The sequence below is a fragment of the Mesoplodon bidens genome, assembly GCF_964165515.1.
Source record: "Mesoplodon bidens genome assembly, chromosome: X".
NCBI lineage: Eukaryota > Metazoa > Chordata > Mammalia > Artiodactyla > Ziphiidae > Mesoplodon > Mesoplodon bidens.
In genome coordinates, this window is record NC_138163.1 from 142,776,414 (window position 1) to 142,801,369 (window position 24,956).

Sequence of the window (24,956 nt, forward strand, 5' to 3'; positions counted from 1 at the left end):
CGTTTCAGGCCACACGTCTCCACGTCCCTCTGGGGTCTCCCTCCTTCTCTATGTTACAGTGATGTGGTTGAACACCGTCTCCTGAAACATCAGAAAGGCCATGGCTTTCTGCAGACACTTATGAAGGAACATTCCCATTGAAACCATTCTCCCGTAAAAACAAGACCCCCCTAGAGACGGCTGGGGTTCCTTGTGACGCTCTCCACACCATATGCCATCTTTAAGTTTTGCCAGGAGGACATGACTGATTACAGTGTGAACGCGAGGGGTGCTCCTTTGGAATCAGCCCGCCTCCCACTTTCTGTGATGCCGAGGACTCTGCTATCATGAACCGAGCTCCATCTGCCAGCTGGATTCGGACCTTCAGGGCAGGGCCTGAGACCCCTAGCATGACTCACACCCTCAAGGCTGCACTCAGGCTACCATCGCAGACTTTGGAACACCCCCTTATCCTATTGGGAAGCTCTGACCAGCATTTGGGACCCCTGAAGGAGGACAGCATCGGACACTCATGGCAAAGTCAGGGGCCCCTGGGGATGGGCTTGGACTCCCATGGCAGGGTCTGGGACCCAAAGGGCGGCACTCCAACCCCCCAGAGCAGAGCCTGGGAATGCACTGTCACAGACTTGGGCCTGCAAGGCAAGGCTGGGGACTCCCAGGGCTGCACTCAGATCCCATAAGCCAGGGTCTGGGATCCCCGAGGATGGAGTGGAACCCCCAAGACAGGGTTTGAGACCTCCAGGAATAGGATGGGACCCCCAAAGCAGGGTTCATGACCTGTGGAGTCCCACTAGGACCCCCCACCCCCACCGGCAAGGCAGGGTCTTGGGCCCCCGGGCTGCATTCCCACACTCGGGCTACCAGCGCTGACTTCATCCTGCCAGGGCCAGACAGGAGACTCTAAGGCCAAGTTTGTGACCTCTGGGCCAGACACACAGCCCCAAGTCAGAATTTAGGATCCACCGCGACTTGCCTGGACCCCCAGGGCCACAGTCAAGCTACCACCATAGACTTCAGATCCCCGGACTGGATTTGAACCCCCCAAGCAGTGTTTGCAATACCGATCCAGTCCAGACTCCAGACCCCAAGGTAAAGTCCGGGACCTCCAGGGATGGGACTGGATCCCCAAGGCAGGGTCCAGGACCCCCGGGGCCGCACTCGGACCCTTAAGGTAAGATCCGGGACCCCTCCCCAAGGCAGGGTCTGAAACCCAGGCTGAACCGGGACCCCTAAGGCAGAGTTCAGACTCCCCCTAAGGCAGCGTCTAGGACCCGGGTGGGCATTTGTACGCCTAGGGCAGGGTCTGGGACCCTCAGAAATGCACTTGAACCCCCAAGGCAGGATCTGGGACTCCTGTGACACACTCAGAGCCCTAAGGCAGGACCTGGGACACCACGGCTGCACTCGGACCATTAAGGCAGCGTTTGGGACTCCCGGGGCCGCCCTCGGACCCCCACCAAGGCAGGGTCTGGGACCCCTGGAGCCACACTCGGATCCACCAAGGCAGAGTTCAGGGTTCCGGAACTGATCCCCAGATGGAACTGATCCCCAGGACCGGACCCGGACCCTGCGCGGAGGCCTGACCGGGGCGCGGAGAGGTGGCGAGCGTGGGGGAGCGCCCACCGGGTTGGGTGCCCGGCCGGGCCCTGCTCCGGCACCACCTGCCTTGGGAGGTCGCCTCGACCACCCGCGGCAGAGAAAAGCATATCCCCAGGCTGCGGCGTCCCAGACTGGCCTCCCGGCCCGGACCGCGCGCACCAATCAGGCGTCTGCGAGCACGTGACCCGGGCGGCCAATGGGCAACTGCACGAGAGCACGCTCCCGAGGCCCCGCCCGTGGCGTAGGAGCGCTTGCGGTATGTGCGCCCTGCGAGCAGCTGTCCGCCCGGGGTCCTGGCTCTTTCGCGTCGTTCGTGGCTGCGGGGCTCCGAGGGCCGCGCCGCCGCTGCCACCCTGCCCCGAGCGCGCGCTCGCCGCCTTCCGCGGGGGCCTGGGGGGCCCGGAGGGGCGAGGGGGTGGGGGGCGGGGCCCACATGCAGGTGGCCGGAGAAGTCGGACTGGAGGAAAGGAGGAGGCTGAGGAAGCGGAGGAGGAGGAGCTGCTGAGGAGGGACCCTTTGCTGCCGGCGGGAGCCCAGCGCGTGTGCTTGCTTCACCCTGACGTCAAGTGGGGACCCGGGAAGCCGCAGGGGACCCGAGGTGACCGGGACTGTGGCCGTGGACTCGGTGGGGGTGGGGGTGGGAGTCATGAAGAGGGCCAAGTCTCGGAACTTAAAGGGCGGGGACGCCGGGGGCGGGTTTCGAGGTCTGGCGCTCTGGGCAGAGACGCCGAAGGGCGGGACTTCTGATTGGCCGGACTGAAGGGGCGTGGTGTTGGGGGGCGTGACTCTGAGGGCTGGAGCCCATAGGGCAGGGCTTCAGGGAGCGGGGCTCCGAGAGCTGGAGCTCGTAGAGCGGGGACGTCGGGGGCGGGGCTCCTGAGTGGCCGGGTTGAAGGGGTGGGGCTTATGGCGGCGTGACTCCGAGGGCTGGGACCCCTAGGGCCGGGCTTATGGGGGCGGGGACTCGGAGGCTGGGCCGCCCCCACCCGACCCGCTCCCGGGAGCCGCATCCCTGCAGCGGGCCTGGAAATGCTAATTCTGGGCTGGGGCGCCTTCCCCCGTGCACACAGCGGGTCCGGGGCCCCTTCCCCTTTCGGACGCGCCCCAGGTTGTCGCTCGGCCCTGCTGCCGCGCGCAGCATCCCCATCTGTAAAGGAAGAGAATCCAACAACTAACGCCGGTTTGCACGGGGTGTGTCCCTCAGCTTTAAGCCTTTATTGACCCGCTTTCACTGTGTACCACTGAGTACTGCGCCCAAAGGTTGTGCACAGGCGTGTTCACAGGCCCTTTGTAGCAGAAACCGTGAGCCCGGCTGAGCCCCTGAGACGCCTGGGACCTGCCTCCATGGCCCTCGGCCATCAGCAACCCCACTGTACCCGCTCCGGTGGGGCTGGGGGGACAGCAGACACGCCAGGCAGGAGCCCGCCGCCTGACCTGAGTGCTGTGTTCAGAACCCAGCGGGAAGGCGGACGGAGGGGGGCGGGGACGGGGCCGTCTCACCAGGGTGGTCCTGGATGGCCTGGGGAGACGGACCCCACGGATGAACAGGGACAGTGTCCAGGGTTAGGGCTCCTGAGCGAGCACGTCCTGGGCCCTCCTGGGACCGCCGCTCCTCGGCTGTTTCGGGGCTGTCAGAGGCAAGTCACTGCAGTGGTGCAGCCATGCGAGGAGTCAGGTCATCACAGGTCTTCTGGGTTTGAGCAGAGCAGTGACCCAGTTGCGGGGGAGGGGTGGCATTCTCCGTATTCCTTTCCTCCTCTTAGACCTTTATTGAGATACAGTTCGCAGAGCGTAAGATGAACCGCTTTGAAGGGTACCACTCGGAGGCAACTAGTACGTTCACAGCCTTGTGCAGCCACCACCTGTGTCTGGTTCCACAACGTGCTCATCTCCCCGGAAGGAGACCCTGTGCCCTCAGTAGCAGGCCTCCCCCCTGCTTCTCCCGCACCCAACCCCTGGGAACCGGGAATCGGCCTTCTGGCCCCGTGGATTTGCCTGTCGTGGACATTTCACGTGAGTGATACGTGGCCTTGTGTGTCTGGCTTCTCTCACTGAGCGCCACGTTTCTGAGGCAGACGGATGTCGTAGCCTGTGTCAGTGCTTCATTCCTTTTTTTTCTTAAAAACTTTTGTTTAGGGTGCTTTTAGTTTCACAGCAAAATTGAGAGGAACGTATGCAGATTTTTCACATATACTCAGTGCCCTCACCAATGGATGGCCTCTGCCGTTTTCAGCATCCCCGCCAGACGGTGAATTTGTTATAGCTGACGAGCCTATGTTGACATAACGTCGTCACCCCAAGTCCACGGTTTACATTAATTAGGGTTCACTCCTGGTGGTGTACATTCTGTGGGTTTGGGCAAATGGATGGTGACATGTATCCACCGTTACAGCATCACACAGAGTAGTTTCACTGCCCTGAACATCCCCTGTGCTCCACCCATTCATCCCTCCCTCCCCCTCTTAAACCCCTGACAACCAGTGGGCCTTTTACTGTCTCCATTGTTGGGCCTTTTCCAGAGTGTCATAGAGCTGGAATCACACAGTCTGCAGCCTTCTCTCACTGCCTTCTTTCACTCAGTCATATGCATTTAAGGTTCCTCCATGTCTTTTCATGGCCTGACAGCTCATTTCACTTTAGCGCTGAATAATATTCTGTTGTCTGGATAGACCACAGTTTACTTATCTAGTCATGTACTAAAGGACATCTTTGTTGCTTCCGTTTTGACAATTATGAATAAAGCTGCTATAAACATCGATGTGCAGGTTTTTGTGCGGCTGTAAGTTTTCTCATCCTTTGGGCAAATAGCAAGGAGTATGAGAGCCGGATTGTGTGGTAAGCGTGTGTTTAGCTTTGTAAGAAACTGCCAGACCATCCTCCAACGTGGCCGTACCATCTTGCGTCCCTCCCAGCGATGCGTGGTGGGGGGGGTGCTGCACATGCTTGGCGGCATTTCGTGTTGTCAGGATTGTGGATTCCGGCTGTTCTGATAGGTGTGTGGTGGTGCCTCATTGCTGTTTTAGTTTGCATTTCCCTGATGACAGAGGACGTGGAGCATCTTGTCACACGCTCATTTGCCATCAGTGTATCTTTTTGGTGAGGTGTCTGTTACGGCCTCTGGCCCACGTTGTAGTAGGTTGTTTCCTTATTGCTGAACTTTAAGAATTGTTTTTATATTTTGGATACCAGTGCTTATGGATGCGTGTTTTGCATGTATTTTCTCCCAGGTCTGTGGCTTAACTTCTCAGTCCGCTGATGACGTCTTTGCAGAGCAGGCGTGTTTAATTTTCCGTGTTGTCATATGCTCAGACTCCGGGATCCTTTCTCTGCCGAGTCCAGTCTACCAGCAGGCCCATGAGAGGCGCTCGTCATTTCTGCCAGAGCGCTTGTGATCTCTAGCAGGTCTTTTTGGTTCTTTCTCGGGATTTCCACCTCTGCTTGCCTTGCCCATCCGTCCTTGCATGCTGTCTACTAAATCCATCAGGGCCCTTGGCACGTTCATCATAGTTGATGATTGTAAATTCCTGGTCCAGTAATTCCAGCATCCCTGGCACGTCTGGTTCTCACGCTTGCTGTGTCTCTTCGGGTTGCCTTTTGGTGCGCCTGGTAATTTTTTCTCGATAGCTGGACGTGATGCACGAGGTGAAAGGAACTGCTGTAAGTGGACCTTTGTGGGGAGGGGCTGATGTGTGGGGGAGGGGAAGCCTGCTGTGGTCCTGGGATCAGGGTTCAGTGCCTTACGGTGCCTGTGCCCCTGGGCTGTCACCTGCACAAGTGCTTCTCCGTTTCCATCCCCACCGAATCCTAACCCTGGCCTTCGGGGTGGGGTTGCGGGGTGCCAGACCCCCAAGCGAGCAGCTGTGCAGCGCAGCAGGAGGGAGGCCGCTGGCCCCCGCGCAGGCTCTCACCACGGAGCTGGGGCCGCGGCACCTGGGATCGGGAGAGACAGCACCTGCAGGGATTACTGCTGGGTCAGACCTGCAGCTGAAGGACGGAGGTCAGGCGTGACCAAGCACCTGCTGACCTGAGCGACCAGCAGCTGGAGGAGGTGGGACGAGCTGGCGGGCCCATGGGGAGTCACACCCAAGAAGACTCCGCCTCCCCTTGGCCTAGAGAATGGGGGACCCCGCCCCCTATGTCCCAGAGGATGGGGAGACCCCACCCCCCATGTCCCAGAAGATGGGGACCCCCGCACAGCCCAGAGAATGGGGGGACCCTGCTCTGTGGCCTCAGGCCCTGCCCGGCCCCTACTCCCGAGCCTCTGGCCTGTGTCCTGGCTGTGCCCTGAGGAGGGTCAGGTGACCCCAGAGACGGCAGCACCCAGGTGTCCGGGGAGTGGGGACAGACAGCGAAGCAGGGGCGCCACAGAGGGGCCGCGGCTCTGAGACTCTGTGCGAGGGTGGCCTCCCAGGGGGCGGGGGCGTGGGGACGGGATGGGGGGCTGGCCTCCCGTGGGGCTTGGGGCGCACGCTGGATGGCTGGTCGGTGGTGGACACGATGGTGGTGCCCACCAAAACGCCAGACCGGAAGCTCATCTTCGGCAGAGGGACCTTGGAGCGCCTGACAGGTGAGTCCAGCACACGTGTCCCCATCACCCTCCCAGAAACAGAGCAAGCATGGCCGTCCCTCTGGGCCTCACAGGAACTTGGATGAGACGGCAAAAGCCACCACGCCCGCGTGAGAATTCAAACGAGGCCCCAGGACACAGGCGGGACCTGTGAGAGTCGGGCGCACGCCAGCCCCGCGCCCCAGCCCAGCCCAGCCCACGCCCCGCCAGTGCCCGGCGGAGGGGGTCCTGCGTGTGACCCCTGCCTTCCATGGACCCCGACGTCCCCGCCCCAAACCCATGTCTAGCTCACAGCTCAGAGCCGGAGACGTGCCAAGGGGGGCGCTCACCGCCCATCTGTTGTCTAACGGGCACTCAGTCCCCGTGGGGTCACGGGACCCCCATGTGTGTGAGATCTACTCCCCTGACGAGGGACCCGGTCCGGTCCTCCCCGACCCACACTTGACAAATACTGTGCTCAGAGACTCGGGGTGTCCGGCGAACACAGCCAAAGTGCAGGGTCCCCAGACAGACATCGTGGGCATGCAGGCCTCTGAGAGGCCAACCTCTTTTCCTAGAGAAAATCAGAGGGTCCCCGGAAATCACCGCCGTCTTCCTGAATGTGGAGAGGATGGCTGCAGCCACCAAGGTACCTCAGAAGCTCGCTGTTTCCCGCCCACGGCGGCTGAGGGAGTGGGTCAGTGTCCCCGTGAGGACACAGGTCTCCACGGGCCTGGGGTCACCACAGGTCCCCTCCCTCGCACTCCATCTTCTAGAAAGAAGTGGAAGCCGCCTGGGGCGTGCGGGTGTTCGACCGATTCACGGTGGTTCTTCATATTTTCCGCTGCAGCGCCCGCACCGAGGAGGCCCGGCTGCAGGTGGCACTGGCCGAGCTCCCCCTGCTCAGGTACCTGCAGAGCCTGGGCTCGGGGCAGACGGAACCCTCCTTGGACCCCTTCTTGCTTTCCCAACCTGGAGTGTTGCCAGGGTGGTGAGGGTGGAATGTGGCCAGTGGGGACGTGGCCAAGCGGCACACCTACCAGGGCACGCGGCCCACAAGGAGCGCCACCCAGCAAGGGACCCTGCGTCCCCGCCCGTGAAGGCCCACGCGGCGGGGAGGTCCCGAGCGAGCCTGTTCTTCCTGTCTAGATGCCCACTCCCCACCCAGGGCTCTGTGCCAGCCTCCCACGGGCACGTGCCCCCGTCTCCTGCGCCGACCCATTTCCACGCCAGGTCCTGCCTGAAAAACCACGTTGCCCACCTGGGCGGCCGAGGGCGGGACTCCCGCAACATCATGGGGTCAGGTACAGTGTCTGACGTCTTGTCCCCGGAGCTCAGAAGGGCGGGTGTCGTGGCCACCACCCCTACAAAGGGGACGACGTCCCTCAGAGGTCCTGCTGGGGCCTCGTCCGTGGTCACAGTCAAAGGAGGGTGTCAAGGTGTTTCCCTGGTGCGGCCGTAACGAAGGACCACGAACCGGTGCCTTAAAACCACAGACATTGATCCTCCGTGAGTCCCGCAGAGCAGATCAAGGAGTTACAGGGGCTGGTTCCTTCTGGAGGCTCCAGGGGAGGGTCCTTCCCGCCCCTTCCAGCTTCTGGGGGCTCCGGGCGTCCCTGGGCTCGTGGTCGCGTCCCTCCCGTCTCTGCCTCTATCTTCACGTGGCTTCTCCTCTGTGTCTCTCCTCTTCTGTCTCTTAGAAGGACCCTGTCATTGGATGTAGGGCCACCCTCCTCCAGGAGGACCTCATCTCAGACCCTTCCCTGCATCACACCTGCAGAGACCCTGTTTCTTAATAAGGCCCCATTTGTAGGTCCCGCGGGTCAGGGTGTGGACACATCTTTGGGGCACCACTCAGCCCGCTGTGGGTATCATGGGGGCCCTTCTGAGGCTCTCCCCTTGGCCTCTTCCTCCTGGGTAAAGGGGAGCCCAGGTGACCTCAGAGGGCAGAAGTGCCAGGCCGCCTCGCGCTGGGCAGAGCTGTCTCAGGACAGAAGGTGTGGGGGCCAAGTGTACAGGGGAGCAGGCTGGGATGGGGAGAGGGGTCCCTGCAGCCCCAAGAGGGAGCCTGTCCACGTCCCCCGCAGGCACCCCCGTGTCTCTTGCGCCTTTCGTGTCTGCCCACTGACTCGCCATCTTGCATGTTTCTAGGAGAGTCTTTCCTGCAGGGGCAGCAGCGCCTCCTGAAAGATAAGGAAGCGAAGATTCGGAAGGCCCTGGACAGGCTCCGCCGGAAGAGGCTTCTCCTGGGCCAGCAGCGGAGGCGGCGGGAGATCCCTGTGGTCTCCGTGGTGGGCTACACAAACTGCGGTGAGGAGTGGGCCCGCCGGGGCTGGGCGGGGTGCGCTAGGAGAACCCGCTTGCCGACCCGGCGAGACTGGGTGCTCGCGGAGGGCTATAGCCCCCGGTGAGGAGGATGGGACTCGGGCCCCATCCCTGGGCGTCTCGGGGGCGACGCGGCCCCCGTGTGACTTCTGTGCGCTGACGCCCCTCTCAGTGGATGTCCTCCAGACTCTGAGAACGACGAAGTGGGGACAGTTGTAAGTCCGTTGACAGTGGGCAGGATCTTCCAGGGATCAGAGTGAGAGCCGGATTGTGTGGTAAGCGTGTGTTTAGCTTTGTAAGAAACTGCCAGACCATCCTCCAACGTGGCCGTACCATCTTGCGTCCCTCCCAGCGATGCGTGGCGGGGGGGTGCTGCACATGCTTGTCGGCATTTCGTGTTGTCAGGATTGTGGATTCCGGCTGTTCTGATAGGTGTGTGGTGGTGCCTCATTGCTGTTTTAGTTTGCATTTCCCTGATGACAGAGGACGTGGAGCATCTTGTCACACGCTCATTTGCCATCAGTATATCTTTTTGGTGAGGTGTCTGTTACGGCCTCTGGCCCACGTTGTAGTAGGTTGTTTCCTTATTGCTGAACTTTAAGAATTGTTTTTATATTTTGGATACCAGTGCTTATGGATGCGTGTTTTGTACGTATTTTCTCCTAGGTCTGTGGCTTAACTTCTCAGTCCGCTGATGACGTCTTTGCAGAGCAGGCGTGTTTAATTTTCCGTGTTGTCATATGCTCAGACTCCGGGATCCTTTCTCTGCCGAGTCCAGTCTACCAGCAGGCCCATGAGAGGCGCTCGTCATTTCTGCCAGAGCGCTTGTGATCTCTAGCAGGTCTTTTTGGTTCTTTCTCGGGATTTCCACCTCTGCTTGCCTTGCCCATCCGTCCTTGCATGCTGTCTACTAAATCCATCAGGGCCCTTGGCACGTTCATCATAGTTGTTGTAAATTCCTGGTCCAGTAATTCCAGCATCCCTGGCACGTCTGGTTCTCACGCTTGCTGTGTCTCTTCGGGTTGCCTTTTGGTGCGCCTGGTAATTTTTTCTCGATAGCTGGACGTGATGCACGAGGTGAAAGGAACTGCTGTAAGTGGACCTTTGTGGGGAGGGGCTGATGTGTGGGGGAGGGGAAGCCTGCTGTGGTCCTGGGATCAGGGTTCAGTGCCTTACGGTGCCTGTGCCCCTGGGCTGTCACCTGCACAAGTGCTTCTCCGTTTCCATCCCCACCGAATCCTAACCCTGGCCTTCGGGGTGGGGTTGCGGGGTGCCAGACCCCCAAGCGAGCAGCTGTGCAGCGCAGCAGGAGGGAGGCCGCTGGCCCCCGCGCAGGCTCTCACCACGGAGCTGGGGCCGCGGCACCTGGGATCGGGAGAGACAGCACCTGCAGGGATTACTGCTGGGTCAGACCTGCAGCTGAAGGACGGAGGTCAGGCGTGACCAAGCACCTGCTGACCTGAGCGACCAGCAGCTGGAGGAGGTGGGACGAGCTGGCGGGCCCATGGGGAGTCACACCCAAGAAGACTCCGCCTCCCCTTGGCCTAGAGAATGGGGGACCCCGCCCCCTATGTCCCAGAGGATGGGGAGACCCCACCCCCCATGTCCCAGAAGATGGGGACCCCCGCACAGCCCAGAGAATGGGGGGACCCTGCTCTGTGGCCTCAGGCCCTGCCCGGCCCCTACTCCCGAGCCTCTGGCCTGTGTCCTGGCTGTGCCCTGAGGAGGGTCAGGTGACCCCAGAGACGGCAGCACCCAGGTGTCCGGGGAGTGGGGACAGACAGCGAAGCAGGGGCGCCACAGAGGGGCCGCGGCTCTGAGACTCTGTGCGAGGGTGGCCTCCCAGGGGGCGGGGGCGTGGGGACGGGATGGGGGGCTGGCCTCCCGTGGGGCTTGGGGCGCACGCTGGATGGCTGGTCGGTGGTGGACACGATGGTGGTGCCCACCAAAACGCCAGACCGGAAGCTCATCTTCGGCAGAGGGACCTTGGAGCGCCTGACAGGTGAGTCCAGCACACGTGTCCCCATCACCCTCCCAGAAACAGAGCAAGCATGGCCGTCCCTCTGGGCCTCACAGGAACTTGGATGAGACGGCAAAAGCCACCACGCCCGCGTGAGAATTCAAACGAGGCCCCAGGACACAGGCGGGACCTGTGAGAGTCGGGCGCACGCCAGCCCCGCGCCCCAGCCCAGCCCAGCCCACGCCCCGCCAGTGCCCGGCGGAGGGGGTCCTGCGTGTGACCCCTGCCTTCCATGGACCCCGACGTCCCCGCCCCAAACCCATGTCTAGCTCACAGCTCAGAGCCGGAGACGTGCCAAGGGGGGCGCTCACCGCCCATCTGTTGTCTAACGGGCACTCAGTCCCCGTGGGGTCACGGGACCCCCATGTGTGTGAGATCTACTCCCCTGACGAGGGACCCGGTCCGGTCCTCCCCGACCCACACTTGACAAATACTGTGCTCAGAGACTCGGGGTGTCCGGCGAACACAGCCAAAGTGCAGGGTCCCCAGACAGACATCGTGGGCATGCAGGCCTCTGAGAGGCCAACCTCTTTTCCTAGAGAAAATCAGAGGGTCCCCGGAAATCACCGCCGTCTTCCTGAATGTGGAGAGGATGGCTGCAGCCACCAAGGTACCTCAGAAGCTCGCTGTTTCCCGCCCACGGCGGCTGAGGGAGTGGGTCAGTGTCCCCGTGAGGACACAGGTCTCCACGGGCCTGGGGTCACCACAGGTCCCCTCCCTCGCACTCCATCTTCTAGAAAGAAGTGGAAGCCGCCTGGGGCGTGCGGGTGTTCGACCGATTCACGGTGGTTCTTCATATTTTCCGCTGCAGCGCCCGCACCGAGGAGGCCCGGCTGCAGGTGGCACTGGCCGAGCTCCCCCTGCTCAGGTACCTGCAGAGCCTGGGCTCGGGGCAGACGGAACCCTCCTTGGACCCCTTCTTGCTTTCCCAACCTGGAGTGTTGCCAGGGTGGTGAGGGTGGAATGTGGCCAGTGGGGACGTGGCCAAGCGGCACACCTACCAGGGCACGCGGCCCACAAGGAGCGCCACCCAGCAAGGGACCCTGCGTCCCCGCCCGTGAAGGCCCACGCGGCGGGGAGGTCCCGAGCGAGCCTGTTCTTCCTGTCTAGATGCCCACTCCCCACCCAGGGCTCTGTGCCAGCCTCCCACGGGCACGTGCCCCCGTCTCCTGCGCCGACCCATTTCCACGCCAGGTCCTGCCTGAAAAACCACGTTGCCCACCTGGGCGGCCGAGGGCGGGACTCCCGCAACGTCACGGGGTCAGGTACAGTGTCTGACGTCTTGTCACCGGGAGCTCAGAAGGGCGGGTGTCGTGGCCACCACCCCTACAAAGGGGACGACGTCCCTCAGAGGTCCTGCTGGGGCCTCGTCCGTGGTCACAGTCAAAGGAGGGTGTCAAGGTGTTTCCCTGGTGCGGCCGTAACGAAGGACCACGAACCGGTGCCTTAAAACCACAGACATTGATCCTCCGTGAGTCCCGCAGAGCAGATCAAGGAGTTACAGGGGCTGGTTCCTTCTGGAGGCTCCAGGGGAGGGTCCTTCCCGCCCCTTCCAGCTTCTGGGGGCTCCGGGCGTCCCTGGGCTCGTGGCCGCGTCCCTCCCGTCTCTGCCTCTATCTTCACGTGGCTTCTCCTCTGTGTCTCTCCTCTTCTGTCTCTTAGAAGGACCCTGTCATTGGACGTAGGGCCACCCTCCTCCAGGAGGACCTCATCTCAGACCCTTCCCTGCATCACACCTGCAGAGACCCTGTTTCTTAATAAGGCCCCATTTGTAGGTCCTGGGGGTCAGGGTGTGGACACATCTTTGGGGCACCACTCAGCCCGCTGTGGGTATCATGGGGGCCCTTCTGAGGCTCTCCCCTTGGCCTCTTCCTCCTGGGTAAAGGGGAGCCCAGGTGACCTCAGAGGGCAGAAGTGCCAGGCCGCCTCGCGCTGGGCAGAGCTGTCTCAGGACAGAAGGTGTGGGGGCCAAGTGTACAGGGGAGCAGGCTGGGATGGGGAGGGGGGTCCCTGCAGCCCCAAGAGGGAGCCTGTCCACGTCCCCCGCAGGCACCCCCGTGTCTCTTGCGCCTTTCGTGTCTGCCCACTGACATCTTGCCATCTTGCATGTTTCTAGGAGAGTCTTTCCTGCAGGGGCAGCAGCGCCTCCTGAAAGATAAGGAAGCGAAGATTCGGAAGGCCCTGGACAGGCTCCGCCGGAAGAGGCTTCTCCTGGGCCCGCAGCGGAGGCGGCGGGAGATCCCTGTGGTCTCCGTGGTGGGCTACACAAACTGCGGTGAGGAGTGGGCCCGCCGGGGCTGGGCGGGGTGCGCTAGGAGAACCCGCTTGCCGACCCGGCGAGACTGGGTGCTCGCGGAGGGCTATAGCCCCCGGTGAGGAGGATGGGACTCGGGCCCCATCCCTGGGCGTCTCGGGGGCGACGCGGCCCCCGTGTGACTGCTGTGCGCTGACGTCCCTCTCAGTGGATGTCCTCCAGACTCTGAGAACGACGAAGTGGGGACAGTTGTAAGTCCGTTGACAGTGGGCAGGATCTTCCAGGGATCAGAGTGAGAGCCGGATTGTGTGGTAAGCGTGTGTTTAGCTTTGTAAGAAACTGCCAGACCATCCTCCAACGTGGCCGTACCATCTTGCGTCCCTCCCAGCGATGCGTGGGGGGGGGGTGCTGCACATGCTTGTCGGCATTTCGTGTTGTCAGGATTGTGGATTTCGGCTGTTCTGATAGGTGTGTGGTGGTGCCTCATTGCTGTTTTAGTTTGCATTTCCCTGATGACAGAGGACGTGGAGCATCTTGTCACACGCTCATTTGCCATCAGTATATCTTTTTGGTGAGGTGTCTGTTACGGCCTCTGGCCCACGTTGTAGTAGGTTGTTTCCTTATTGCTGAACTTTAAGAATTGTTTTTATATTTTGGATACCAGTGCTTATGGATGCGTGTTTTGCACGTATTTTCTCCCAGGTCTGTGGCTTAACTTCTCAGTCCGCTGATGACGTCTTTGCAGAGCAGGCGTGTTTAATTTTCCGTGTTGTCATATGCTCAGACTCCGGGATCCTTTCTCTGCCGAGTCCAGTCTACCAGCAGGCCCATGAGAGGCGCTCGTCATTTCTGCCAGAGCGCTTGTGATCTCTAGCAGGTCTTTTTGGTTCTTTCTCGGGATTTCCACCTCTGCTTGCCTTGCCCATCCGTCCTTGCATGCTGTCTACTAAATCCATCAGGGCCCTTGGCACGTTCATCATAGTTGTTGTAAATTCCTGGTCCAGTAATTCCAGCATCCCTGGCACGTCTGGTTCTCACGCTTGCTGTGTCTCTTCGGGTTGCCTTTTGGTGCGCCTGGTAATTTTTTCTCGATAGCTGGACGTGATGCACGAGGTGAAAGGAACTGCTGTAAGTGGACCTTTGTGGGGAGGGGCTGATGTGTGGGGGAGGGGAAGCCTGCTGTGGTCCTGGGATCAGGGTTCAGTGCCTTACGGTGCCTGTGCCCCTGGGCTGTCACCTGCACAAGTGCTTCTCCGTTTCCATCCCCACCGAATCCTAACCCTGGCCTTCGGGGTGGGGTTGCGGGGTGCCAGACCCCCAAGCGAGCAGCTGTGCAGCGCAGCAGGAGGGAGGCCGCTGGCCCCCGCGCAGGCTCTCACCACGGAGCTGGGGCCGCGGCACCTGGGATCGGGAGAGACAGCACCTGCAGGGATTACTGCTGGGTCAGACCTGCAGCTGAAGGACGGAGGTCAGGCGTGACCAAGCACCTGCTGACCTGAGCGACCAGCAGCTGGAGGAGGTGGGACGAGCTGGCGGGCCCATGGGGAGTCACACCCAAGAAGACTCCGCCTCCCCTTGGCCTAGAGAATGGGGGACCCCGCCCCCTATGTCCCAGAGGATGGGGAGACCCCACCCCCCATGTCCCAGAAGATGGGGACCCCCGCACAGCCCAGAGAATGGGGGGACCCTGCTCTGTGGCCTCAGGCCCTGCCCGGCCCCTACTCCCGAGCCTCTGGCCTGTGTCCTGGCTGTGCCCTGAGGAGGGTCAGGTGACCCCAGAGACGGCAGCACCCAGGTGTCCGGGGAGTGGGGACAGACAGCGAAGCAGGGGCGCCACAGAGGGGCCGCGGCTCTGAGACTCTGTGCGAGGGTGGCCTCCCAGGGGGCGGGGGCGTGGGGACGGGATGGGGGGCTGGCCTCCCGTGGGGCTTGGGGCGCACGCTGGATGGCTGGTCGGTGGTGGACACGATGGTGGTGCCCACCAAAACGCCAGACCGGAAGCTCATCTTCGGCAGAGGGACCTTGGAGCGCCTGACAGGTGAGTCCAGCACACGTGTCCCCATCACCCTCCCAGAAACAGAGCAAGCATGGCCGTCCCTCTGGGCCTCACAGGAACTTGGATGAGACGGCAAAAGCCACCACGCCCGCGTGAGAATTCAAACGAGGCCCCAGGACACAGGCGGGACCTGTGAGAGTCGGGCGCACGCCAGCCCCGCGCCCCAGCCCAGCCCAGCCCACGCCCCGCCAGTGCCCGGCGGAGGGGGTCCTGCGTGTGACCCCTGCCTTCCATGGACCCCGACGTCCCCGCCCCAAACCCATGTCTAGCTCACAGCTCAGAGCCGGAGACGTGCCAAGGGGGGCGCTCACCGCCCATCTGTTGTCTAACGGGCACTCAGTCCCCGTGGGGTCACGGGACCCCCATGTGTGTGAGATCTACTCCCCTGACGAGGGACCCGGTCCGGTCCTCCCCGACCCACACTTGACAAATACTGTGCTCAGAGACTCGGGGTGTCCGGCGAACACAGCCAAAGTGCAGGGTCCCCAGACAGACATCGTGGGCATGCAGGCCTCTGAGAGGCCAACCTCTTTTCCTAGAGAAAATCAGAGGGTCCCCGGAAATCACCGCCGTCTTCCTGAATGTGGAGAGGATGGCTGCAGCCACCAAGGTACCTCAGAAGCTCGCTGTTTCCCGCCCACGGCGGCTGAGGGAGTGGGTCAGTGTCCCCGTGAGGACACAGGTCTCCACGGGCCTGGGGTCACCACAGGTCCCCTCCCTCGCACTCCATCTTCTAGAAAGAAGTGGAAGCCGCCTGGGGCGTGCGGGTGTTCGACCGATTCACGGTGGTTCTTCATATTTTCCGCTGCAGCGCCCGCACCGAGGAGGCCCGGCTGCAGGTGGCACTGGCCGAGCTCCCCCTGCTCAGGTACCTGCAGAGCCTGGGCTCGGGGCAGACGGAACCCTCCTTGGACCCCTTCTTGCTTTCCCAACCTGGAGTGTTGCCAGGGTGGTGAGGGTGGAATGTGGCCAGTGGGGACGTGGCCAAGCGGCACACCTACCAGGGCACGCGGCCCACAAGGAGCGCCACCCAGCAAGGGACCCTGCGTCCCCGCCCGTGAAGGCCCACGCGGCGGGGAGGTCCCGAGCGAGCCTGTTCTTCCTGTCTAGATGCCCACTCCCCACCCAGGGCTCTGTGCCAGCCTCCCACGGGCACGTGCCCCCGTCTCCTGCGCCGACCCATTTCCACGCCAGGTCCTGCCTGAAAAACCACGTTGCCCACCTGGGCGGCCGAGGGCGGGACTCCCGCAACATCATGGGGTCAGGTACAGTGTCTGACGTCTTGTCCCCGGAGCTCAGAAGGGCGGGTGTCGTGGCCACCACCCCTACAAAGGGGACGACGTCCCTCAGAGGTCCTGCTGGGGCCTCGTCCGTGGTCACAGTCAAAGGAGGGTGTCAAGGTGTTTCCCTGGTGCGGCCGTAACGAAGGACCACGAACCGGTGCCTTAAAACCACAGACATTGATCCTCCGTGAGTCCCGCAGAGCAGATCAAGGAGTTACAGGGGCTGGTTCCTTCTGGAGGCTCCAGGGGAGGGTCCTTCCCGCCCCTTCCAGCTTCTGGGGGCTCCGGGCGTCCCTGGGCTCGTGGTCGCGTCCCTCCCGTCTCTGCCTCTATCTTCACGTGGCTTCTCCTCTGTGTCTCTCCTCTTCTGTCTCTTAGAAGGACCCTGTCATTGGATGTAGGGCCACCCTCCTCCAGGAGGACCTCATCTCAGACCCTTCCCTGCATCACACCTGCAGAGACCCTGTTTCTTAATAAGGCCCCATTTGTAGGTCCCGCGGGTCAGGGTGTGGACACATCTTTGGGGCACCACTCAGCCCGCTGTGGGTATCATGGGGGCCCTTCTGAGGCTCTCCCCTTGGCCTCTTCCTCCTGGGTAAAGGGGAGCCCAGGTGACCTCAGAGGGCAGAAGTGCCAGGCCGCCTCGCGCTGGGCAGAGCTGTCTCAGGACAGAAGGTGTGGGGGCCAAGTGTACAGGGGAGCAGGCTGGGATGGGGAGAGGGGTCCCTGCAGCCCCAAGAGGGAGCCTGTCCACGTCCCCCGCAGGCACCCCCGTGTCTCTTGCGCCTTTCGTGTCTGCCCACTGACTCGCCATCTTGCATGTTTCTAGGAGAGTCTTTCCTGCAGGGGCAGCAGCGCCTCCTGAAAGATAAGGAAGCGAAGATTCGGAAGGCCCTGGACAGGCTCCGCCGGAAGAGGCTTCTCCTGGGCCAGCAGCGGAGGCGGCGGGAGATCCCTGTGGTCTCCGTGGTGGGCTACACAAACTGCGGTGAGGAGTGGGCCCGCCGGGGCTGGGCGGGGTGCGCTAGGAGAACCCGCTTGCCGACCCGGCGAGACTGGGTGCTCGCGGAGGGCTATAGCCCCCGGTGAGGAGGATGGGACTCGGGCCCCATCCCTGGGCGTCTCGGGGGCGACGCGGCCCCCGTGTGACTTCTGTGCGCTGACGCCCCTCTCAGTGGATGTCCTCCAGACTCTGAGAACGACGAAGTGGGGACAGTTGTAAGTCCGTTGACAGTGGGCAGGATCTTCCAGGGATCAGAGTGAGAGCCGGATTGTGTGGTAAGCGTGTGTTTAGCTTTGTAAGAAACTGCCAGACCATCCTCCAACGTGGCCGTACCATCTTGCGTCCCTCCCAGCGATGCGTGGGGGGGGGGTGCTGCACATGCTTGTCGGCATTTCGTGTTGTCAGGATTGTGGATTCCGGCTGTTCTGATAGGTGTGTGGTGGTGCCTCATTGCTGTTTTAGTTTGCATTTCCCTGATGACAGAGGACGTGGAGCATCTTGTCACACGCTCATTTGCCATCAGTATATCTTTTTGGTGAGGTGTCTGTTACGGCCTCTGGCCCACGTTGTAGTAGGTTGTTTCCTTATTGCTGAACTTTAAGAATTGTTTTTATATTTTGGATACCAGTGCTTATGGATGCGTGTTTTGTACGTATTTTCTCCTAGGTCTGTGGCTTAACTTCTCAGTCCGCTGATGACGTCTTTGCAGAGCAGGCGTGTTTAATTTTCCGTGTTGTCATATGCTCAGACTCCGGGATCCTTTCTCTGCCGAGTCCAGTCTACCAGCAGGCCCATGAGAGGCGCTCGTCATTTCTGCCAGAGCGCTTGTGATCTCTAGCAGGTCTTTTTGGTTCTTTCTCGGGATTTCCACCTCTGCTTGCCTTGCCCATCCGTCCTTGCATGCTGTCTACTAAATCCATCAGGGCCCTTGGCACGTTCATCATAGTTGTTGTAAATTCCTGGTCCAGTAATTCCAGCATCCCTGGCACGTCTGGTTCTCAACGCTTGCTGTGTCTCTTCGGGTTGCCTTTTGGTGCGCCTGGTAATTTTTTCTCGATAGCTGGACGTGATGCACGAGGTGAAAGGAACTGCTGTAAGTGGACCTTTGTGGGGAGGGGCTGATGTGTGGGGGAGGGGAAGCCTGCTGTGGTCCTGGGATCAGGGTTCAGTGCCTTACGGTGCCTGTGCCCCTGGGCTGTCACCTGCACAAGTGCTTCTCCGTTTCCATCCCCACCGAATCCTAACCCTGGCCTTCGGGGTGGGGTTGCGGGGTGCCAGACCCCCAAGCGAGCAGCTGTGCAGCGCAGCAGGAGGGAGGCCGCTGGCCCCCGCGCAGGCTCTCACCACGGAGCTGGGGCCGCGGCACCTGGGATCGGGAGAGACAGCACCTGCAGGGATTACTGCTGGGTCAGACCTGCAGCTGAAGGACGGAGGTCAGGCGTGACCAAGCACCTGCTGACCTGAGCGACCAGCAGCTGGAGGAGGTGGGACGAGCTGGCGGGCCCATGGGGAGTCACACCCAAGAAGACTCCGCCTCCCCTTGGCCTAGAGAATGGGGGACCCCGCCCCCTATGTCCCAGAGGATGGGGAGACCCCACCCCCCATGTCCCAGAAGATGGGGACCCCCGCACAGCCCAGAGAATGGGGGGACCCTGCTCTGTGGCCTCAGGCCCTGCCCGGCCCCTACTCCCGAGCCTCTGGCCTGTGTCCTGGCTGTGCCCTGAGGAGGGTCAGGTGACCCCAGAGACGGCAGCACCCAGGTGTCCGGGGAGTGGGGACAGACAGCGAAGCAGGGGCGCCACAGAGGGGCCGCGGCTCTGAGACTCTGTGCGAGGGTGGCCTCCCAGGGGGCGGGGGCGTGGGGACGGGATGGGGGGCTGGCCTCCCGTGGGGCTTGGGGCGCACGCTGGATGGCTGGTCGGTGGTGGACACGATGGTGGTGCCCACCAAAACGCCAGACCGGAAGCTCATCTTCGGCAGAGGGACCTTGGAGCGCCTGACAGGTGAGTCCAGCACACGTGTCCCCATCACCCTCCCAGAAACAGAGCAAGCATGGCCGTCCCTCTGGGCCTCACAGGAACTTGGATGAGACGGCAAAAGCCACCACGCCCGCGTGAGAATTCAAACGAGGCCCCAGGACACAGGCGGGACCTGTGAGAGTCGGGCGCACGCCAGCCCCGCGCCCCAGCCCAGCCCAGCCCACGCCCCGCCAGTGCCCGGCGGAGGGGGTCCTGCGTGTGACCCCTGCCTTCCATGGACCCCGACGTCCCCGCCCCAAACCCATGTCTAGCTCACAGCTCAGAGCCGGAGACGTGCCAAGGGGGGCGCTCACCGCCCATCTGTTGTCTAACGGGCACTCAGTCCCCGTGGGGTCACGGGACCCCCATGTGTGTGAGATCTACTCCCCTGACGAGGGACCCGGTCCGGTCCTCCCCGACCCACACTTGACAAATACTGTGCTCAGAGACTCGGGGTGTCCGGCGAACACAGCCAAAGTGCAGGGTCCCCAGACAGACATCGTGGGCATGCAGGCCTCTGAGAGGCCAACCTCTTTTCCTAGAGAAAATCAGAGGGTCCCCGGAAATCACCGCCGTCTTCCTGAATGTGGAGAGGATGGCTGCAGCCACCAAGGTACCTCAGAAGCTCGCTGTTTCCCGCCCACGGCGGCTGAGGGAGTGGGTCAGTGTCCCCGTGAGGACACAGGTCTCCACGGGCCTGGGGTCACCACAGGTCCCCTCCCTCGCACTCCATCTTCTAGAAAGAAGTGGAAGCCGCCTGGGGCGTGCGGGTGTTCGACCGATTCACGGTGGTTCTTCATATTTTCCGCTGCAGCGCCCGCACCGAGGAGGCCCGGCTGCAGGTGGCACTGGCCGAGCTCCCCCTGCTCAGGTACCTGCAGAGCCTGGGCTCGGGGCAGACGGAACCCTCCTTGGACCCCTTCTTGCTTTCCCAACCTGGAGTGTTGCCAGGGTGGTGAGGGTGGAATGTGGCCAGTGGGGACGTGGCCAAGCGGCACACCTACCAGGGCACGCGGCCCACAAGGAGCGCCACCCAGCAAGGGACCCTGCGTCCCCGCCCGTGAAGGCCCACGCGGCGGGGAGGTCCCGAGCGAGCCTGTTCTTCCTGTCTAGATGCCCACTCCCCACCCAGGGCTCTGTGCCAGCCTCCCACGGGCACGTGCCCCCGTCTCCTGCGCCGACCCATTTCCACGCCAGGTCCTGCCTGAAAAACCACGTTGCCCACCTGGGCGGCCGAGGGCGGGACTCCCGCAACATCATGGGGTCAGGTACAGTGTCTGACGTCTTGTCCCCGGAGCTCAGAAGGGCGGGTGTCGTGGCCACCACCCCTACAAAGGGGACGACGTCCCTCAGAGGTCCTGCTGGGGCCTCGTCCGTGGTCACAGTCAAAGGAGGGTGTCAAGGTGTTTCCCTGGTGCGGCCGTAACGAAGGACCACGAACCGGTGCCTTAAAACCACAGACATTGATCCTCCGTGAGTCCCGCAGAGCAGATCAAGGAGTTACAGGGGCTGGTTCCTTCTGGAGGCTCCAGGGGAGGGTCCTTCCCGCCCCTTCCAGCTTCTGGGGGCTCCGGGCGTCCCTGGGCTCGTGGTCGCGTCCCTCCCGTCTCTGCCTCTATCTTCACGTGGCTTCTCCTCTGTGTCTCTCCTCTTCTGTCTCTTAGAAGGACCCTGTCATTGGATGTAGGGCCACCCTCCTCCAGGAGGACCTCATCTCAGACCCTTCCCTGCATCACACCTGCAGAGACCCTGTTTCTTAATAAGGCCCCATTTGTAGGTCCCGCGGGTCAGGGTGTGGACACATCTTTGGGGCACCACTCAGCCCGCTGTGGGTATCATGGGGGCCCTTCTGAGGCTCTCCCCTTGGCCTCTTCCTCCTGGGTAAAGGGGAGCCCAGGTGACCTCAGAGGGCAGAAGTGCCAGGCCGCCTCGCGCTGGGCAGAGCTGTCTCAGGACAGAAGGTGTGGGGGCCAAGTGTACAGGGGAGCAGGCTGGGATGGGGAGAGGGGTCCCTGCAGCCCCAAGAGGGAGCCTGTCCACGTCCCCCGCAGGCACCCCCGTGTCTCTTGCGCCTTTCGTGTCTGCCCACTGACTCGCCATCTTGCATGTTTCTAGGAGAGTCTTTCCTGCAGGGGCAGCAGCGCCTCCTGAAAGATAAGGAAGCGAAGATTCGGAAGGCCCTGGACAGGCTCCGCCGGAAGAGGCTTCTCCTGGGCCAGCAGCGGAGGCGGCGGGAGATCCCTGTGGTCTCCGTGGTGGGCTACACAAACTGCGGTGAGGAGTGGGCCCGCCGGGGCTGGGCGGGGTGCGCTAGGAGAACCCGCTTGCCGACCCGGCGAGACTGGGTGCTCGCGGAGGGCTATAGCCCCCGGTGAGGAGGATGGGACTCGGGCCCCATCCCTGGGCGTCTCGGGGGCGACGCGGCCCCCGTGTGACTTCTGTGCGCTGACGCCCCTCTCAGTGGATGTCCTCCAGACTCTGAGAACGACGAAGTGGGGACAGTTGTAAGTCCGTTGACAGTGGGCAGGATCTTCCAGGGATCAGAGTGAGAGCCGGATTGTGTGGTAAGCGTGTGTTTAGCTTTGTAAGAAACTGCCAGACCATCCTCCAACGTGGCCGTACCATCTTGCGTCCCTCCCAGCGATGCGTGGGGGGGGGGTGCTGCACATGCTTGTCGGCATTTCGTGTTGTCAGGATTGTGGATTCCGGCTGTTCTGATAGGTGTGTGGTGGTGCCTCATTGCTGTTTTAGTTTGCATTTCCCTGATGACAGAGGACGTGGAGCATCTTGTCACACGCTCATTTGCCATCAGTATATCTTTTTGGTGAGGTGTCTGTTACGGCCTCTGGCCCACGTTGTAGTAGGTTGTTTCCTTATTGCTGAACTTTAAGAATTGTTTTTATATTTTGGATACCAGTGCTTATGGATGCGTGTTTTGTACGTATTTTCTCCTAGGTCTGTGGCTTAACTTCTCAGTCCGCTGATGACGTCTTTGCAGAGCAGGCGTGTTTAATTTTCCGTGTTGTCATATGCTCAGACTCCGGGATCCTTTCTCTGCCGAGTCCAGTCTACCAGCAGGCCCATGAGAGGCGCTCGTCATTTCTGCCAGAGCGCTTGTGATCTCTAGCAGGTCTTTTTGGTTCTTTCTCGGGATTTCCACCTCTGCTTGCCTTGCCCATCCGTCCTTGCATGCTGTCTACTAAATCCATCAGGGCCCTTGGCACGTTCATCATAGTTGTTGTAAATTCCTGGTCCAGTAATTCCAGCATCCCTGGCACGTCTGGTTCTCAACGCTTGCTGTGTCTCTTCGGGTTGCCTTTTGGTGCGCCTGGTAATTTTTTCTCGATAGCTGGACGTGATGCACGAGGTGAAAGGAACTGCTGTAAGTGGACCTTTGTGGGGAGGGGCTGATGTGTGGGGGAGGGGAAGCCTGCTGTGGTCCTGGGATCAGGGTTCAGTGCCTTACGGTGCCTGTGCCCCTGGGCTGTCACCTGCACAAGTGCTTCTCCGTTTCCATCCCCACCGAATCCTAACCCTGGCCTTCGGGGTGGGGTTGCGGGGTGCCAGACCCCCAAGCGAGCAGCTGTGCAGCGCAGCAGGAGGGAGGCCGCTGGCCCCCGCGCAGGCTCTCACCACGGAGCTGGGGCCGCGGCACCTGGGATCGGGAGAGACAGCACCTGCAGGGATTACTGCTGGGTCAGACCTGCAGCTGAAGGACGGAGGTCAGGCGTGACCAAGCACCTGCTGACCTGAGCGACCAGCAGCTGGAGGAGGTGGGACGAGCTGGCGGGCCCATGGGGAGTCACACCCAAGAAGACTCCGCCTCCCCTTGGCCTAGAGAATGGGGGACCCCGCCCCCTATGTCCCAGAGGATGGGGAGACCCCACCCCCCATGTCCCAGAAGATGGGGACCCCCGCACAGCCCAGAGAATGGGGGGACCCTGCTCTGTGGCCTCAGGCCCTGCCCGGCCCCTACTCCCGAGCCTCTGGCCTGTGTCCTGGCTGTGCCCTGAGGAGGGTCAGGTGACCCCAGAGACGGCAGCACCCAGGTGTCCGGGGAGTGGGGACAGACAGCGAAGCAGGGGCGCCACAGAGGGGCCGCGGCTCTGAGACTCTGTGCGAGGGTGGCCTCCCAGGGGGCGGGGGCGTGGGGACGGGATGGGGGGCTGGCCTCCCGTGGGGCTTGGGGCGCACGCTGGATGGCTGGTCGGTGGTGGACACGATGGTGGTGCCCACCAAAACGCCAGACCGGAAGCTCATCTTCGGCAGAGGGACCTTGGAGCGCCTGACAGGTGAGTCCAGCACACGTGTCCCCATCACCCTCCCAGAAACAGAGCAAGCATGGCCGTCCCTCTGGGCCTCACAGGAACTTGGATGAGACGGCAAAAGCCACCACGCCCGCGTGAGAATTCAAACGAGGCCCCAGGACACAGGCGGGACCTGTGAGAGTCGGGCGCACGCCAGCCCCGCGCCCCAGCCCAGCCCAGCCCACGCCCCGCCAGTGCCCGGCGGAGGGGGTCCTGCGTGTGACCCCTGCCTTCCATGGACCCCGACGTCCCCGCCCCAAACCCATGTCTAGCTCACAGCTCAGAGCCGGAGACGTGCCAAGGGGGGCGCTCACCGCCCATCTGTTGTCTAACGGGCACTCAGTCCCCGTGGGGTCACGGGACCCCCATGTGTGTGAGATCTACTCCCCTGACGAGGGACCCGGTCCGGTCCTCCCCGACCCACACTTGACAAATACTGTGCTCAGAGACTCGGGGTGTCCGGCGAACACGGCCAAAGTGCAGGGTCCCCAGACAGACATCGTGGGCATGCAGGCCTCTGAGAGGCCAGCCTCTTTTCCTAGAGAAAATCAGAGGGTCCCCGGAAATCACCGCCGTCTTCCTGAATGTGGAGAGGATGGCTGCAGCCACCAAGGTACCTCAGAAGCTCGCTGTTTCCCGCCCACGGCGGCTGAGGGAGTGGGTCAGTGTCCCCGTGAGGACACAGGTCTCCACGGACCTGGGGTCACCACAGGTCCCCTCCCTCGCACTCCATCTTCTAGAAAGAAGTGGAAGCCGCCTGGGGCGTGCGGGTGTTCGACCGATTCACGGTGGTTCTTAATATTTTCCGCTGCAGCGCCCGCACCGAGGAGGCCCGGCTGCAGGTGGCACTGGCCGAGCTCCCCCTGCTCAGGTACCTGCAGAGCCTGGGCTCGGGGCAGACGGAACCCTCCTTGGACCCCTTCTTGCTTTCCCTACCTGGAGTGTTGCCAGGATGGTGAGGGTGGAATGTGGCCAGTGGGGACGTGGCCAAGCGGCACACCTACCAGGGCACGCGGCCCACAAGGAGCGCCACCCAGCAAGGGACCCTGCGTCCCCGCCCGTGAAGGCCCACGCGGCGGGGAGGTCCCGAGCGAGCCTGTTCTTCCTGTCTAGATGCCCACTCCCCACCCAGGGCTCTGTGCCAGCCTCCCACGGGCACGTGCCCCCGTCTCCTGCGCCGACCCATTTCCACGCCAGGTCCTGCCTGAAAAACCACGTTGCCCACCTGGGCGGCCGAGGGCGGGACTCCCGCAACGTCACGGGGTCAGGTACAGTGTCTGACGTCTTGTCACCGGGAGCTCAGAAGGGCGGGTGTCGTGGCCACCACCCCTACAAAGGGGACGACGTCCCTCAGAGGTCCTGCTGGGGCCTCGTCCGTGGTCACAGTCAAAGGAGGGTGTCAAGGTGTTTCCCTGGTGCGGCCGTAACGAAGGACCACGAACCGGTGCCTTAAAACCACAGACATTGATCCTCCGTGAGTCCCGCAGAGCAGATCAAGGAGTTACAGGGGCTGGTTCCTTCTGGAGGCTCCAGGGGAGGGTCCTT

The 24,956-nt window shown here is 62.2% G+C and overlaps 3 protein-coding genes and 1 long non-coding RNA gene across 5 annotated transcripts; all 4 read left to right on the top strand.

Annotated features, from left to right (window-relative positions):
• Nucleotides 1–1,888: 1,888 nt before the first annotated feature.
• Nucleotides 1,889–6,007, top strand: LOC308609571. 2 transcript variants are annotated; one of them, XR_014014312.1, is made up of 4 exons: nucleotides 1,889–2,197; nucleotides 3,363–3,612; nucleotides 4,827–5,001; nucleotides 5,133–6,007. It is a non-coding gene; the product is annotated as an uncharacterized lncRNA (long non-coding RNA). The 2 variants fall into 2 exon arrangements; XR_014014313.1 differs by lacking the exon at nucleotides 5,133–6,007 and having other exon boundaries at nucleotides 4,827–5,096.
• Nucleotides 6,008–6,050: 43 nt separating this feature from the next.
• Nucleotides 6,051–10,956, top strand: LOC308609568 (putative GTP-binding protein 6). Its single transcript, XM_081223265.1, has 7 exons — nucleotides 6,051–6,166; nucleotides 6,724–6,794; nucleotides 6,922–7,052; nucleotides 7,379–7,449; nucleotides 8,297–8,455; nucleotides 8,657–8,745; nucleotides 9,137–10,956. Exons 1-6 carry the CDS (start codon nucleotides 6,097–6,099, stop codon nucleotides 8,728–8,730), a joined length of 576 nt encoding a protein of 191 aa, XP_081079391.1. The 5' UTR covers nucleotides 6,051–6,096; the 3' UTR covers nucleotides 8,731–8,745; nucleotides 9,137–10,956.
• Nucleotides 10,957–15,263: 4,307 nt separating this feature from the next.
• On the top strand, nucleotides 15,264–18,074 carry LOC308609569 (putative GTP-binding protein 6). The gene is made up of 6 exons (XM_081223266.1): nucleotides 15,264–15,410; nucleotides 15,538–15,668; nucleotides 15,995–16,065; nucleotides 16,913–17,071; nucleotides 17,273–17,361; nucleotides 17,753–18,074. The coding sequence occupies exons 1-5, from the start codon at nucleotides 15,393–15,395 to the stop codon at nucleotides 17,344–17,346; spliced, it is 453 nt and encodes a 150-aa protein (XP_081079392.1). The 5' UTR covers nucleotides 15,264–15,392; the 3' UTR covers nucleotides 17,347–17,361; nucleotides 17,753–18,074.
• A 1,507-nt stretch (nucleotides 18,075–19,581) lies between these two features.
• On the top strand, nucleotides 19,582–22,381 carry LOC308609570 (putative GTP-binding protein 6). Its single transcript, XM_081223267.1, has 6 exons — nucleotides 19,582–19,717; nucleotides 19,845–19,975; nucleotides 20,302–20,372; nucleotides 21,220–21,378; nucleotides 21,580–21,668; nucleotides 22,060–22,381. Exons 1-5 carry the CDS (start codon nucleotides 19,700–19,702, stop codon nucleotides 21,651–21,653), a joined length of 453 nt encoding a protein of 150 aa, XP_081079393.1. The 5' UTR covers nucleotides 19,582–19,699; the 3' UTR covers nucleotides 21,654–21,668; nucleotides 22,060–22,381.
• The last annotated feature ends 2,575 nt before the right edge of the window (nucleotides 22,382–24,956 follow it).